Source organism: Mchenga conophoros, linkage group LG3, assembly GCF_057382185.1.
Source record: "Mchenga conophoros isolate Kocher_MC1m ecotype Shallow Benthic linkage group LG3, M_conophoros_male_GT1.1, whole genome shotgun sequence".
Taxonomy (NCBI): Eukaryota; Metazoa; Chordata; class Actinopteri; order Cichliformes; family Cichlidae; genus Mchenga; species Mchenga conophoros.
This window is the reverse complement of record NC_140528.1, coordinates 72,216,375-72,232,726: the sequence shown is the minus strand read 5'-3', so window position 1 is coordinate 72,232,726 and position 16,352 is coordinate 72,216,375. Positions and strand designations below refer to the sequence as shown.

The window sequence follows — 16,352 nt, the reverse complement described above, 5'->3', positions numbered from 1 at the left end:
CATGCTTTAAACATTTATTGAAATCAATTTTCTGGTCAGACACCAAAAGCGTGATAAAATGTACAAACCTGTGCAAGACCTTTGAATATTGCAAATACTCTCTGAACATCTGTTGTTTAGAAAGAGTTTTAAAAAGTGAAATATACTGAAATATACTCAGTCTTCCTGGGAGAGTAGACTAGTGAACGTCTACAGTATGGCCCACAAATAACCCCTTGTCTAATCCAGATCCTATAAATCTACAAAGTAAAATGGGGAAAAACACTTTACCCGATTGAATACACAGTGAGTTGTACTGTTTATGCCGATGGGCCTCGTGCCAGAGTGCATTTCAGCCTCGGGCATCGATGTCAGTCCATCACACAGAGTGCCCAAGCGGGAAATCCTTAATGTGTTGTCCATTTCATTCCCTTATTTACTTTAAAGTTCCTCATGTGTCAAGTGGTTATTTGAAGATCATACTGTGGGCCACTAAACAATGATAAAGGCAACTTTGGACTCTGGAAGTTGAATTGACGACGGGCTCTCCCTGGTTCCTTGTTTCTTCTTGTCATTCTGTGGCTCATCCTAAAGATTCAAAACAGAACCTAATGAGACTGACCCTTAGAGGTTTGCACACGGTCCAGTTGGGGAACCTGAGCCCGAACGTGAGCGGGTTAGGTTAGCAGCTGCCTGATCTCTCGGTGAACGTAGCAAAGGAAGTCCATGTAGGAAGCCCCGCCGTGCAAGCCTTTGTCCTCCACCAGGAACTGACGGAACAGCATCTCCGGTTTGTCTTTCTGCCTCACAATTTGCAGCTGAGCAGGGCAGAAAAGAGAAGTGTGACTGATTTCCAGCACAGCTGGAACACAGGAGCTGTCACACTACAAAATCTATTCACATTGTTTCTGTTGTCACAGCTGGCACGTTCCTGTTTTTGTGAAACATGTTTCTCATCTATTTTATCGAATTTACTTCAGCTTCACTTTAAGGCTGGTGTGTGTGTATATGTGTGTGGTCCTCTGTGGATCCAGGATTCAAACTTTCTATATATTAACTGCTCAATAGCACTGGGTGTGCAGTGCATGGGGCCATTTGTACAGTGCTTTCTGTAGATGTACTTTGATTAGACTATTTATATAGAAACAGGGCAAAACATGAATAAATGAATGATGTTTTTGCAACTTTTGGGGGAGTGTATTTACTGTAAAGCTCCACTAGAGGGAAGCAGAGATCAACAAAAGCCTCAATATCGTCTCTGCCTCACCTCAAGTAAACCATGTTCTCTTTGGTTTAAATAGGTTCAAATATAAAGGATGTGAACTGTGTTTAAACAATGCTTTTGGATTGTGTTTCGCTTACCTTCATAGAGTTTGACCTCTTTTCAAGAAGGCCACTGATGATGGAGCGGACCTTCCTCGACAAAGGGTTGTCAAGCTCCGGCAGCGCACACTAAAACAAACAAACAAAAAGATTTAGTGTAATTAGGAGCAGTTTGATCACTAAAAATAAAGACCAGTCCTAAATACTGCTTGCCTCCTTCCTGTGCCGCAGTACCACATACTGAAGTCTTTGAGTTCTGCCTTGAAAATAAACGTGGATCTTTGATCTCTGTGTGCGGGGCGTACTTGTTTAAAACTTTGAGGTTTACAAAAGCTTTGACTCAGTTTAGCTCATTTTACACAGCAGTGGAGTTCAAGTGAGTCATACTTCATAAAATGTGGGCACAGTCGAACATGACTGAATTATGATGTGCTGAGATGATTTCTCAAAACTGGACTTTTACCATCCAGACATTCTCTGACCATACCGTAATGCCGCCAGGCACCGGGGAGCTAAAATGTCAACTCCAATATCTCAAAAACCATTTCATGTGGATTCTGAGCACACTGAGGCCAAAGTGATGAAATGAATGCTGACCATGTGTCCTTGCAGGTGGGCGAGGGAGGGCAGGTTGAACAGGCTCTGGATGAGGTCTGGTGAGCTTGCTTGGCCCAGCCACAGGAACATGGACTGGCCGTTCTCCAGCAGGAAGATGCCAGAGTCTGTGAGACGCTCCTCAGAGCAGCGCACAGGAGTGGCCGGCTTCTCGCTGTTGACGTCTATGTTGTGCTGAAAAACAGTACAAAGGGTTTAGCAACTGAAACTAATAGTGTGCGTCTAAGTGAGATGACCAAGCGCAAAGTGTTTTTATTCCCTACCAGAGGGATGAGGCGTGGGTAGAGCAGCAGCTGGGTGTCCTCCACTCCCATGGCCATGACCGACAGCCTCTGATGGGCTCTGTCGTCCGTGGAGAGCTCAGTGCTGCCCACCAGGGGGGCAGTTTTCATCAGGCTGTTCATATAGACTGGGAACACTTTCATGGCATCAGGAAGGATCAGCTACAGGTGGATTTATTAAAAAAATATATGGTTAGTTGTTTTTTTTAATCCTAAAGTTAAAATACACATTGAAACTTCTTTCTAGGTGTGATTCTCCGACCTGGCTAGCAGCGGAGGGGCTGGCACAGTTCTTCCTGTAGCAGGCCAGCATGTGAGCCGTCTGGTTCACCAGGATCTCCCTCACATTCTTTAGAGGCTGGTTCAATATGGCACGGTAAGCTGAGGGGGCAGGACAAAAGATTAGTTAAAAAAAACAAAGCAAGAGCAGGAGAGACAAAAAACATGGGGGGCGGCTCAGAGGCATCTGATGGCAAGTATGGGGGGAAAAAAAAGGTGGAAGAAAAGGTAAAAAACCAAAAGGTAACAGAGGTCAGTAACACAGCTGGACTCATGGTCCGCTATGTGCAGATTACAGAAGGACGGCATCATGTGAAACATATGAGTAAAAGTAGATTATTTAGTGATACATGGGATATAATCAACAAATGTCAGATGACATTTGAGTGTGTTAGCAGGCCGTGCCTCTGCACTACATCATAAAATATGTTTCCCACAAGCAGAGTTTGAACTAATGCAGTCCACCTGAACTCCAGAGGAATCTAACCTGATTTGGCAAAGAAGTTGATGAGCGAATCCGTCTCGCAGCTCTTGTACAGCTCTGACAACTGCGAGCTGCAGTTCAGACTCAGGTTGTGGATGCGGAGACGCCGCTGCCCGCCGATGGTGGTGTACAGCAAGGCACACTGGGGAAAAAAAGCGTGAAACATAAGCTTTAAACATACTTGGGTTTTTAATCTTCAGAGAAAAGATTTCAAATATGACCAGTCTGGGATAAAGCTTGGTTTAACACACACCTGCATGAGCGCTCCGGTCTCCTCGCTCAGTGTGTCGTCGTGCTTGAACTCTACTGTCACGCCGTTGTCGCAGTCCACCGCTGCCATCTCTACATCTGTGGTGTTGTTCATATAAATGCCGCCAAAGAAGTCAGTGGCTCTGAAGCCTAAAGGAGACAAAGACCAGTGTGAAAAACTGGGAGGTAACTCGCCGTGATAGATCAGAACACACCAAAAGAGCGACCGTGTCTTTCCTCTTACCCGTGCTAGTACGGACACGCATGATGGCATCAAACCCGATGCTCTTCTGTACATCTTTCCTCAGGTCCCTCAGAAAATGCTCCCCATCTGTCTCTATCTGTCAACAAAAAGCAAAAACAAACAAAGTTTTAGCCAGCAGATGGCAGTGTTGGTTGTTACTGTTGGAGCCGTGTCTGTAAGAAGCAGATCCAGGCATAAAAATCAACATTGTACTTATGTGCAAACTTCCCATGCTTACTGCACCGTTCCTTTGGGACTATTTTATATCAGACTGGCTTCTGTGCCAAACTCATTATGTAGGTACAATTCACTTTTATTAGGCAGCAAACTTTGCCTCTGTGTGAAATTAGGACTTCTTAATACAATTACAAGAATAAAACAACTGCTCGTTATGAGTCTGCATGCAGCATTTGTGCGTGCGTGCGTGCGCTTAGAGCCAAATACAATGTAAACAGGCACCACACGTCTGCTGGTACCTGGAAGTTGCTGTACTTATAGACGGAGCCTCCGGTGTGTGACGGCACATCAGCCATGGTTGCTATGTCCGTATACTGGCTGGGGAAGAGGAAGAGATCCACACAGCAGCCACTTGCCACACAGTCTTTAGACAGCTGCTCATAAACACCTTTCTGAGGCTGGAACAGGGTCTGTGGAAAAGTACAAGACAGTTTACCAAGATTAGGTCACCAGTTTCAAACACTTATTGTAATTAGACTGAGATCAGACCAGCATTGGTTTTCCTTATGCCCAGCGCTGTGTGTTCAGAATTCAGATTAGGGGCACAACTGACATAAAAAGGTACTCACCTTCTCCTTGTCTGTGTTCACCAGCTTTTTATCATCCCTGTTCTTCAGTTTGCCTGGAGCCTCGGCAGTGGGCATGGACGATTGGAAGATGAAGAGCTTTCCGCTACATTCTGCTGCCTGGAGGGCGGCAAGAGATGGAAGGGGAAAGAAGATCTCGCTTAGCCACGAGGTCAAGAGGTGAAAAAAATATCAACTCCTGCAAATATTCTAATGCTAGACTTCATGTACGCCACATAAATGGGCACGAACAAATAAATACGTCTCTGACTCCTCGCTGTTGTGTAATATCGCAACTGCTTCCAATTAAAAGCTGCGTGGGAACTTTCCCTTTGTCACTGGCCAAAACACTGACTTCATATCACTGGGAAAGCTTGCTGGACTTTAAGTAAACACAAACATATCAGGGGGAGTAAAATCTACATGTTGCTTCACTCAGTTGATAGGTTGAATGAGTTCAAGCTTGAGAGCCAGTGTTGGTGAGAGCATAGTAGCACTGCGTTTTAGATTTAAATTACCCCAAACCTTTAGGAAGCCCACACCCTCCCTGAAACAAACCTACAGTAAGTGTTTGTTTCAGGGAGCTACACTCAGTTCCACTTCAGCGTTGACAGGTGTCACACTGAGGCTAACCTTAAATGCCTCCACGCCGGCCTGGATGACAGGGGCGAAGACCGTTTCGCTCTCAGCGGTGTCCGCAAACATGTCAGGGATCTGGTCCAGGAGGCTGCAGAGACAAGCAAGAGGATTATGGTTTGACACGGACGTGTCACACTGCCTCGTTAATGCTTTCACAACAGCTACTCTTGAAATGTTTGACAGTACTTTGCGTCCGATGCTCTCTGCTAGAGGGCCCTCTAAGATAAACAGTGACTCCGCACATCAGTGACGAAGTGCTTCTTACTTGTAGATGACGGCTCTCGAGTCCTGGTAGTTGACAAGGAAGCCATCGAGCAGCGGGACGAACATCTCGGCCGTGTCTGACACCACCATCATCTGCGGCTGAGCCAAAGCGCTCTTCACGTTGTAGAAATGAAGGACCTTGTTGTAGGTGACAAAGCCGACCTTTATTGCTGAGGTCTCCATGCCTTCCTCTCTGTGGAGAGAACGAGCAATCGGTGAATTCCAGGATGGATTAAATCCAAAGGATGTGTATTTACTGGGGAGTCTTGCCTGCCGTGGTCATTTTTTGCTTCTACACTGTGCCTCCAGGCGCACAAAGATGATTTTGGGTTAAGGTGGCAGCACACGTAAAGAATTAAAGACACAATACCTGCTGACATTTATCAGAAACCCCTGGATTCAGAAGTCTAATAGGCAGCTGCACTGACCTGGACCATGAATAAAAACCTGTCACCATATGAGTGATTTCAAAACATTCTTTCCTGACAATCCCAACTGCACTTTGTAGACGTACGTTCTTAAATCAAGGGCTCGCACCGTAGGAATATGTAATGTGACTGGAAACAGCTCCTCGGGGCTCCTCTACAGCTACAGCTGCTTTTCTAAATAACAGATTCAGCAGATTTTATTTATTGTGCTCTTCCTCATACCAGTGGTGATAAAAATATCATTAAAAGCCTTCATCTACACATCTGGATCTATTTAAAGTTCCCTCCACCTTCTTATTCATGCATTTTTTCCAAATACTGCAGAATTACATGAACCACATGAAAACCACCGAGTATCCAGTGGGTTTAATTTAGTGCCTGTGAAAGCAAAAGCAGAGGTTCAAACGCAGCTAAAGAAGCCCTTATCTTGCATATGCTTCTGCTAGGTGTTTAAAGAGTGATGTCATGGCAGGAGACATTTAAGGAAATGTTGCTGGCACTGATGGACTAGTGAGAAGGCAGGACAGTTTCCAAGTTATTTTGGGAGTAACCAGGTGAAGTACACCATCCTCTCCTCTAACATAAATCAAGTCATTCTTAACAGAAAACCATAACAAAGCTTTTTGTTTAGGATACTTTTCAAAGATGAGAGCGTGCACTGTCATATTTTCCCTTTTGGCGCTCCCTCGTACCAGTCATCTGCAAAGTTTCATGTTCAGCTGATGTTCAGCAGGATGGCTGATCTGTAAGGCTTCAGGGGAAGCCCTGCAGCGTAGTGAGCAAGTGTGCTTTTTACTGTGTGTACCTGGGCAGCTTCTCCAGCAGAGTCTTCAGCTCATCACATATCAGCTTTACCAGGCCACTCTTAATGTTGTTATAGGACACATCAATCATGAAGATGTAGGCAGGAGGATTTGGAGGCTTGTTGTTCTGTGGGAGAAACAGCAGCAGGCACAATAAATGAGTTGCTCTTTTTCGGGCAATGATAGCTTGGCTGACCTCCAACGTAACATGTCGAATTTACAAATAGGAAAGCAGCTCTCCTTGGCCTTTTAAACACACAAGTCACGAGATAACACACCGTTATCAGAGACCTATATCAGTGAGCTCATAACAGGATCAATCATTGTCTTCCACTTTAGGTTTCTGTTATTCATCAAAGATATTTCCCTCTATGCTTCTTTATAACTCTGAACACCGTATCAGGGATAAATTGCTAAAAACAAGGGAACAGCAGTGAAGTTTGTGAGGGGGCTTGTCAGTGAGATATTATGTTTCCACAGTTACACCCATTACAAGACACTCACCTTACAGGCTTTTGTTTATTATCTGGCCTTGCCTAGATTGTTTATAAGGCATATTAAACAGAGCAAAAGTAGGCCAGTGGAGTGACTCAGCTTTGCCTACTTACTTTAACCCTCTAATGTTCTCAACAGGCTCAGTGGGGACACTGATTGGCATCATTGACAGTTTTTTTGTACTTTGAAGAGACTGAGCTGAACCCTGTTCTGTCCTGTTCGGGCGATGCTGAAAACACAGGATGTTTGGCCAAAAATGTCCTTTGAAAAATCCAAAAAGCCGTTCTTCCGATACAAATCTCTTTTACTGCGTTCAACAAACTAAACAAAGAATCAGCTATTTGAAGTGATACATCATTCAGTTGCATCAGTGCATAAACTCATCCTTTCACAAGCAAACAACGCCTAAGTGCTTGTTTCTATCAGTCTGACCAGCTTTATTTACCCTGCATATTGTGTACTTGATATCAGTCTTTGTGTACCTTACAGTAATCCAGAGTGGCTACAAACTCATACGATCCCAGGGACAGTTCGGGCCTCTCATAGAAGTCCACCCTTCGGCCCATGTGGTCCAGATGTTGGAAGTAGAAGACTGGCACTAGGAGCAGAGAGAGAAATATAACTCTGTGTTGAGCTGATCACTGTGTGCTTTTTCTTCTTTAAATTAAATTTAATAACTTTCATCTTGCTCCCTCGGGACAGACTTTCAAATAATGAGGTTAGCATTTGTATAAGTAATCCCTGTGAGCCAAAAGCTCAGGCTTTAGCCTGCTCTAAACAGTCGTTTGGGTTTTTTTGTCTGTTTACTCCACATGACGTCAATAAGATACGGTCATCTTAAGCACTCAGCTCTGGCTATAAACACCCATCTGCCTTTCAAATGTATGAAGTGCAGTCATTCACAAGGAATATATGTCTTAAAGAGAGGGGCAATAGAGCTCAACAACTTATTTCAGACAAAGGATGAACTGGGATGCTGCCACAAGATCGAGTATAACAACAATAATATTGTAATATTCTGAACAGTGAATCACACACAGAGTCCAAGGATTAAAATATAGTTAGTTTTTCTGTATTGTGCTGTACCTTCATTGACACAGTTGCAGAAACCACACTGGTAGCGGCGCCCTCCATCAATAAATTGCATGTAAGGGCACATATACGCCTTGCATCGATTACAGCGGACTGGGCCTGTATCACCATGATTCACAACATACAGTGGAGTCTGCACAGAGAATAAAGATAAATAGATCAGCTCTACGGCACCCAAATAAAAACACACTTTGCTTTCAAAATGAGAAGAGTTTATCATAAAATAGAATAGAAACGGTGAGGATTACGCACACCACGCACAGATGACAAAGTGTCTTCGCACTGTTTATTCAGTACTCTCTGACACAACATAAACTGAATATGTTTGCATCAGATGAACTCCAGTGCCTTAAAACACATGTAGACAGGGCAGCAAGCAGGTTTGTTATTACACCAGCAAATTTAAGGAGGAGAGTAAAAGTGTTTATAATATCTTGGAGCTAAGCAAAAGCAGTTGTATGACAACAGCAATGAAACAACATTAAGACCCAGCAGCGTGCTCTTTTGGTTCTCTACAACCTCAGAGCAGTGATTAACTATGGCTACTCTAAATTCCCTTTTGCACTGGATGGGACTGAGTCTAATTTTCCATTCTTTTTGTATAAGACTTTTTTGTCTTCTCTGGTCCCTGCAGATCTGACATTAGCCAATTAGCCAAAAGCCAGATGAGACAGTGCTAACATTGCCTAAAAAGGCCAACTGGTGTCTGGGACAAGGAGAGTGTAGAGGGGAAAATATCTAAGACAGGGTTCTTGGACCACACGTGATCCAAAAGGAGGTCATTCGTGGGACAAATGATCTTTTGTAGTTCATGGAAACATCTATTAAAGGAGAAATAACAGTGTAGAATATGTAACCATCACAAGTGACTTTTGACATTTTAACGATCCTGTCTCTCTTACAGGAGGATGCCAAAAAGACTTTAACATAGACTTTATAAAGTGTCAAACTCTTTGGGAGAATATGGCATAAACAACTGGTTCTCCTTCTACAGCATTAGAAACAGTCAGTGTCAAGTGTTCTTTATGAGTAAGATTTATGAATCATTATATATGACAGTGTTCAAGATTTCAAAAACACAGCTCAGTCCAAGGATAAGTGTGGGATGGATGAGCAACAGATATGAATAAATTCTCAGAGACAGTGGTGTATATTAGCACCCATCAGTCATTGCAAATGTTACATTTACAGTACAAGATGAGTTTGTTTTCCTCTCTCTTTCTACTGTATTTTAACAACAGACTGTATATTAAAAAAAGATTGTAGTGATGATGCATTAGTGCCTAAAAACCTGAAACTCTACCTGAAAGCCACCAGATGGAAATCGCTACGGTGCAAAAAAACATCTATTCTTATAGAAGTCTACTGGAAAACAGCTTGCTCTCTTGGTCTCTGTAAACACTTTGCTAATGGGTTCATCATTTTGGGTCATACTGAATTAAAAAGTGAATTTAAAAAATAATTATTTTATAAATCTTGGTGATACTATATTTGAAAAAAGGATATCTGTGATATGCTCATTTGCTAACAATCAATCACTAATTGTTAGCATAGTTATTTCACTCCTCATCACGTCCAGTGTTTTGAAAATAATATTGCAACAATGAAAATGCAAACCCTGAGAAATGGATGGATGACCTTACAGTAGCTGTCCACCTTTTATCGTAGAATCTTAATTTTGTGTTGCGACCGGATGAAGTTTTATGTGAATCGGTAACTTACCTCATTCTTTGGCAAACTGGCAAAGGGTTTGATGATGGCAGCAAGGGGCACTTGGCACTGCTTGGCCAAATCAGCAGTGCAGGGAAGCGAGTAGGTGGTGCAGCGGATGAATCTGGGGCTGGCATTACCTGGATTTAGCAAAACGAAGCATAAATAATCTGTTGTTTATTCCAATTCATATTGTTATATTATTTCAATATAAGGACAGTTCTTTGTTTTTACTGTTAAATCTTTCCCAAATAAACTCGCTATAAGGGATAAATGAATACTCTACTGTAACTAAATGCTCAACGAAAAGTTTGGATATGCATTTTTTACCTTGATCTGTCACTGTGAAGTCAGTGGTGACAAGAGGTGGAACCTGTCCTCTGATGTTTGTGGTGAAAACCTGTCCTCCTTGTTTCACTTGGTCATCCTCGATCACATGGGTCTAAAGTAGAAATGTTATGCATTAAAGTGTAATCTGATATTTATTAACATCATTTAGTTAAAAGCACTTTTTTTTTTTAGAATGGATACTTCATTAAAGGTAATCATATTGTGCTAGTTTTCAACTCCATGTTTTTGCTACAGTAATTCTACCTGATTTACAGTTAAATATAATTGTTATTTATCTTGTACTGAGACTTGCCCGCAGTTGATCCATTGTCTGAAATGAGCTGTTTTAGCTCCTTTTCCTTTAGGTTACCATCCCTACAATGTCCAGTTTATTGTATTAAAAAATATTTTGTAATAGGTTGAGTATGCAACACCCTCAACTTCGGGGCAACCACTTTTGGCTGTAAGGTAATTGTACAGACTGACTGCAGTCACTCTCAGACAAGGTTTGCAAAATATTTCCATGTAATTCATAAATGCAGACAGAGTCTGACTCAGTCCATGGTGACGAGTACAACATATCTCTTTGCGCGACATCTCTCGTTGCAGTGGTAGACTCGACTCAGCTGCTTGCAAACTGGTTGTATTCCAGTTATATTCCTATATAAAAACAGTTATGCCACTTTGCAGTTAAAACGCTGTCTCGTAGCAACTACGTCACTATTTGTGAGGGAATTTCTGTTTCAAATCTATGAGGTCATGACTGGAGTTTGCATTCAAGTACTTAATGTGAATTTCCACATTTATTTATTGCCGTTAATCGTGGTATTATTACAAACTGATGTATGTGATAAGTTGGTATGTAACTGCAAACTTAACCCAACTTAATGGCAAATGGACAGCTGATTGATAGCAGACTGACACTATCTTAGAGTTGTTTTATCAACGTCTTGACACACCAAAGTCAATTTTAAGACAAAAACCGACTGCAAGTGGTCAAAGACCTGACCCCTGGCTTCAAAGCAACCATTTCTAAGGCAACAAGTTCACTGTACAGGATCACAACAATTTTGGTTTCGCTTTGGTGTCCTATCAGTGTTTTTGCCTAGTGTGACTGTAGCATAAGCCAACTTTGTTCTGATTGGCTGCCCCTTATTCTAACAGCAGGTAGGTGTGGCTAATGTGCTCACAGCCTGAGATGACCACATTAGTCATGCTACCCCTTTGACATCACACTGAACAAAGCGCTTAAGAAAAATACACAGAAACTGGGTATTTAGAGTAGCTTGAATCCTGAGCTTTTGGGCCTCAGGCTTCAGACTTCAACATAAAAGCATAATATGTCCATCATTCATAAAGACAGGAGACCTGCCATGACAAAATAAAAACATACTGTTCATGCCCAGATCTGAAGACAAATTAATATCCCCGAACACTTTTTATGTAATCTTAGACTTTTTGCTTAATCCTTTTGTTTGCATTAGCCACCATTTTAATTAAAATCACTACAAATATTTAGTAACAAAGTAGCCGATGTCAGTAATTTTGCCACACAACTCTTGAAGAATGAATAAGCTGCTAGTTCACGACAAAAAATGAGGACAGACAAATGTGCTGTGCTGATAAGTGAAGGCATGCTTTTCCAGAAAGATTAATCGTTCACTCACAATGCTAGGGATAGAGTCGGGGTCCAGTTTCTTCTGAGGTGGGCCAGCCATTGCAGATTGTGCTCCAGGAAAGGCTCCTGGCATGTTTTGCTGAGGCCCAGCCATGTATCCTCCAAACTGACCTGTACATTGAAACAACATCTGTAGGTATTTATTGGCTCTACTGAAAAGAATGCAAGAACAGTCAGCTGTATTATAACTACTTGATGAATTAGCAGTGATCGTTAACTCTGATTTCCTGGGTCTTTTCACGTGTGCTATGAATAAATCTTCTTTTTTTCGGTACCTGTACTAGTTTTATTTTGTTGTATTTATCCGCGGCACCTTAAAGGCCGGTCCATGAAAATATTGTCGGGCATAAACCGGTCCGTGGCGCAAAAAAGGTTGGGGAGCGCTGCTTTACAGTATATTATTTCTTGTTTTTTATTTTATATTCTTTACTTTTGTGTGAATCTGCATGCTCCACCTGCCTGTCACTTTGCTGCTAGAACATGTGAATTTCCCCAATGAGGGACAATAAATGATATTTCTATTTCCACGGAGGGTACACTGCTGACACTGTTCTTGAATTTTCCTGATCAGAATCAAAGCCAGATTGTGTTGTATGCTGTATAGATTGTAAGGTCCCTAGATGCAGATGTTGAGATACCTGTCTAAATGAAAACCTGTGATGTCCACTGCTTTTGGCTCAGAGTTACCTGCTTGCTGGGGGTATCCTGGCTGACCAGCAGATCCCAAACCAGGTTGCTGGAAACCTCCAGGGCCTGGAGGAGGTGGCCCAGGGAACGGTCTACCCATGCCTGCCATTGATGTGCCTGCCATCGACTGGCTTGCCATTGGCATGCTTTCTGGGGGTGACTGTGGAGGAGACATCAGAGGGGACATGTGGGGGGACTGCAGGCCTGGAGGCATCTGTGGTGGAGCCATTGTTGAAGGAGGTGGTGTCTGGAAAGGCTGCTGAACAACAGAGCTTGCTGGAGGAGGAGGGCTCTGCAGTCCTTGGACTAAGAAATAAAAAGAGCACATCTTATGTAGTGAGTTTTCCAACCTAACAATTCCACTAAAAGACTATAATTAAAAGACCGTATGATCTGAGGCTATACAGAAAACTTACCATGGCTGCCTAAGTTCATAGAACTCATCTGATTGGTGAGCTGCTGTGTTGGAGGCGGGCCAGGTGATGCCATGCTGTTGTATAGTGAGTGTGGTGGTTGTCCATACGGTGCAGATACAGCTGGTGGAGCCGGGTAGCTGAAGATCATAACAACAGTTATTGCACTGAGCTATACGTGAGGTTCAATGCATTCTTATATTTGCACAGTTCCTTGTTTTTAAAGCTGCTTTAAAGACATGGCAAAAGTTAGCAGCTGTTATTGCAACAACCTATTAACATAACTTAACAGTGAACATCTTTCATGGTGTGGGATGGTGAAAAATACATTTATTTTTTTATTTTTTTTTTTTTTTTTAAAGGCAGATGGCGTGAACTTTCAGCCCACATAAATTCATCACTTTGTTGTTTGTACTTCAAGGAAAATCAGTCGATCTGAGTCGGTGCAGTCTGATAAGGAACGTTACCTTTGAGGATGAGAGCCATTCTGCTGGACGTTTGGATTGTACTGACTAGACCCTGCAGGCAGAGGCATGCTAGCAGCTGGGGCAACTGATGATTTCATCATACCTTCAGTGAGTAACAGACATTATAATATCAGGAGCTGATATATCTTCAAAATGAACCATTACTCTTACTCTGAAAGACATGCACATCAAGATAAACAAAAAAAAAAAGTTATATTTAATACACTTAAATGCATTTTACCTGCAGGTGGAGCACTGAATGCCTGAGGTGGGCCCCCATAATGCCCGTAGAGGGGCTGCGTAGGACCAGATCCGAATCCACCTTGATATGCCCCCATCCCTGGCTGGGCCTGGGAGTACGGGGGTGCAGCGACATAACCCTGTTGACTCATGATGCTGGGATGTCTCTCACAGTCTTCTCATGCCAAGATGAAAGAGTATGACCTAGGGCAGTGAAACTGGGATACTTAGATTATAAAAAGTAAACAAGGACTTCAGTTTTATATATAGCGATTTTAATTTGTTTGTTTGTTTTTGTCTGAAAAAGAAAGTTTAATATGAAAATAAAGCTGCTTTTGGCTGCCAAAGTGGAGAGCTTGGCAAGTCTCATTTTTACGCTGGATGCCTCTCCTGACAAAATACTAAATGGCCTGTATGTGTATAGCGCTTTACTAGTCCCTAAGGACCCCAAAGTGCTTTGCACATCCAGTCATCCACCCATTCACACACTGGTGGCAAGCTACATTGTAGCCACCCTGGGGCGCACTGACAGAGGCGAGGCTGCCAGACACTGGCGCCACCAGTAGGCAACAGGTGAAGTGTCTTGCCCAAGGACACAATGACTGAGACTGTCCAAGCCGGGGCTCGAACCGGCAACCTTCTGATTACAAGGCAAACTCCCAACTTGAGCCACGATCGCCCCTCAAAGGCAGTCGCATCTCCTCCTGGAATCAAACCAGGAAGCTTTTGCTTGTTAGGTGAACGTTTATGTAAAAACCTGCTAAAAATCCTAGATGTTTGTATCCAGAACACAAGCATATAATGAAGCTTGTGTCTGCCAGGTGGCAAGGTTGGACAAGTTAAATCAAAACTTTTTAGGTCTGGTTCTTCATTGCGACACATACATAATTACATGTGACTTGTAATCATACATTCATAAAATTAACAACCGTTTGCACAAACATTTGGTGGATCTTTACGCTCCTCATTCAAAACCAAATCATATCTTCAGTGTTTACAAACCACACCAATGACTACTGATATTTGACCTCATGCAATGATTAGCACACAGTAAGATGAACCTTTGACTGCTTTATCTCGCAATAAACAATGCCAATCTGTTGGTGTATCATCAGTAATTAACAACACCAGCAGCTCATTTCTGTTTTTGCTCCAGTGTTTACCAAAGTGTTTACATTGTTTTTCTGCCAACATTAATAAACCTTTAACCAAAATGCCTAGTTTTACTTGCTTTAAACTTGCTCTTAAAAAACAAATTAAAATAAAATAAAAATAACGCCTTATAAACAAAACGTGGCCTGTAAAGTTTTTAAAAGGAAATGGGAACAGCTGGGCCAACGCGCAACAGCTGCCTATGACATCTCCATGATTACTTTTATAACTTTAAAGTGACAATTTTAAGCACGTTTCACCCAAATAAAACCTTTTAAAAATGCAATATGAGTGGTAATTGAGCGGTGCAATAGTTAATGCGTGTGACATTTTCGAGAGCTGCCACGTCGAATACCGTTATGATGGCTTTTATAAAAAAAATGGGGGGGGGGGGAAAAGCATTGCTGCCTTCCTTTAATTCACATCCAGCTGGAAACGTTGGCCCGTTTGCTGCTACTACACAATTTTGTCAGTAACACGTAGCTTGTTGTTTGACAATAAATGTAGCTTAATGCCCTTTTTTTAAAGAAAAAAAAGGAGGAGCAGTAATGTGACAACACAGCACTCGGCTCAGTTATAATCACACAGACTGAAAACATCTTGCTAGCAACGCGGAAATTACTACAAAGTTTTCCTCTGAGACAGAAACGTAGCTATTTCTACAATAAATACATTCAAATGAAGAATTACCGGAGATAGAAATACTCACGTCTGTTGGCTGTAATCTACCTGTGTGTCGGGCAGAGTCCGCTTCACTATCTACACCTCTCAGTTGAAGCAGAGTGCCACGTCAAACTCCACCACGGCACCGGTCGCTCTGTTGGTTTGTGCGACGAAACCAGCGTTTCCAGCCACGTAGAGAACGGTGAGCTGCTTCCTGTTATGCGTTTCAAAATAAAACTCTTAACGACGAATAAACTTGCTTATCCAAAATGAACGATGCAAACGCGAGCCTGAGTGTAGAAATATCAATATTTTACGACTAACTAAAACAATAACAACCTTTTGTACCCTTATTTTTTTGTTTCAAAACGCTACTTCACGTTGTACGTTGAAGGAATTACATGCACTTCTGTTTCGAGCAGAATGGAGTGGCTAATTTGACGAGGCCCAGACGCAGTTTGCCGTGTGCGCATGCGTGGAAGAGAGGGAACCCATACACGTCAGCACCACTGGCTCCACAGGGGTTGAGTGGTGGTCCTCGAGAGTACATGCGTTGTTTCGTCACCTTAGTAACGCACATGAGCTTTCTCTCCGACAAAAAAAAATGTCCTAGTCACACTTCATTTTTATATGTAATAAAACACATGAAAATCATATCAGACACCTACTTTAAATATTCTAATTAATTCCTTAATGAAGTTATACGGCAAAGAGAATGAATGGATGCTGATATGAAGCCACAAAAGTACATTCAGTACTCATTATTTAGGTATCTGACACAAACAAAGCTGGAATTAACATTCTCGATTTAAACAAATAACCAAGAAGTATTATTATAATATAATTCATTGTCTTCGTCTTTGCTGTCTCTAAATCATAAAAGTACCCCTCACCTCACTTGCCCAAAATCTCCCTTTGAATAAGATGTTCAGGGATGTTGGTGAAGTAGTGATAGTTACACCCACCACCAGTTGCGTTTAACGCCGCCAGGCGGGTCCGTGCGCAGTGACGTTTCCAAAACGGGCTGGACTCTG

At 42.3% G+C, this 16,352-nt stretch overlaps 1 protein-coding gene across 2 annotated transcripts; it reads right to left on the bottom strand.

The window, feature by feature from the left end:
* sec24d (SEC24 homolog D, COPII coat complex component) lies at window positions 1-15,725 on the bottom strand. 2 transcript variants are annotated; one of them, XM_085267084.1, is made up of 23 exons: window positions 15,385-15,725; window positions 13,505-13,707; window positions 13,264-13,366; window positions 12,800-12,936; window positions 12,384-12,689; window positions 11,686-11,807; window positions 10,019-10,130; window positions 9,701-9,828; window positions 7,973-8,111; window positions 7,369-7,484; window positions 6,394-6,518; window positions 5,162-5,353; window positions 4,891-4,984; window positions 4,261-4,377; window positions 3,931-4,101; window positions 3,455-3,551; window positions 3,215-3,360; window positions 2,965-3,103; window positions 2,461-2,579; window positions 2,181-2,360; window positions 1,900-2,091; window positions 1,342-1,431; window positions 1-797 (listed from the first exon to the last, which is right to left on the bottom strand). In XM_085267084.1, the coding sequence occupies exons 2-23, from the start codon at window positions 13,653-13,655 to the stop codon at window positions 657-659; spliced, it is 3,117 nt and encodes a 1,038-aa protein (XP_085123210.1). In that variant the 5' UTR covers window positions 13,656-13,707; window positions 15,385-15,725; the 3' UTR covers window positions 1-656. The 2 variants fall into 2 exon arrangements, with proteins under 2 accessions (XP_085123210.1, XP_085123209.1); XM_085267083.1 differs by having other exon boundaries at window positions 15,365-15,724.
* Between the last annotated feature and the right edge of the window lie 627 nt (window positions 15,726-16,352).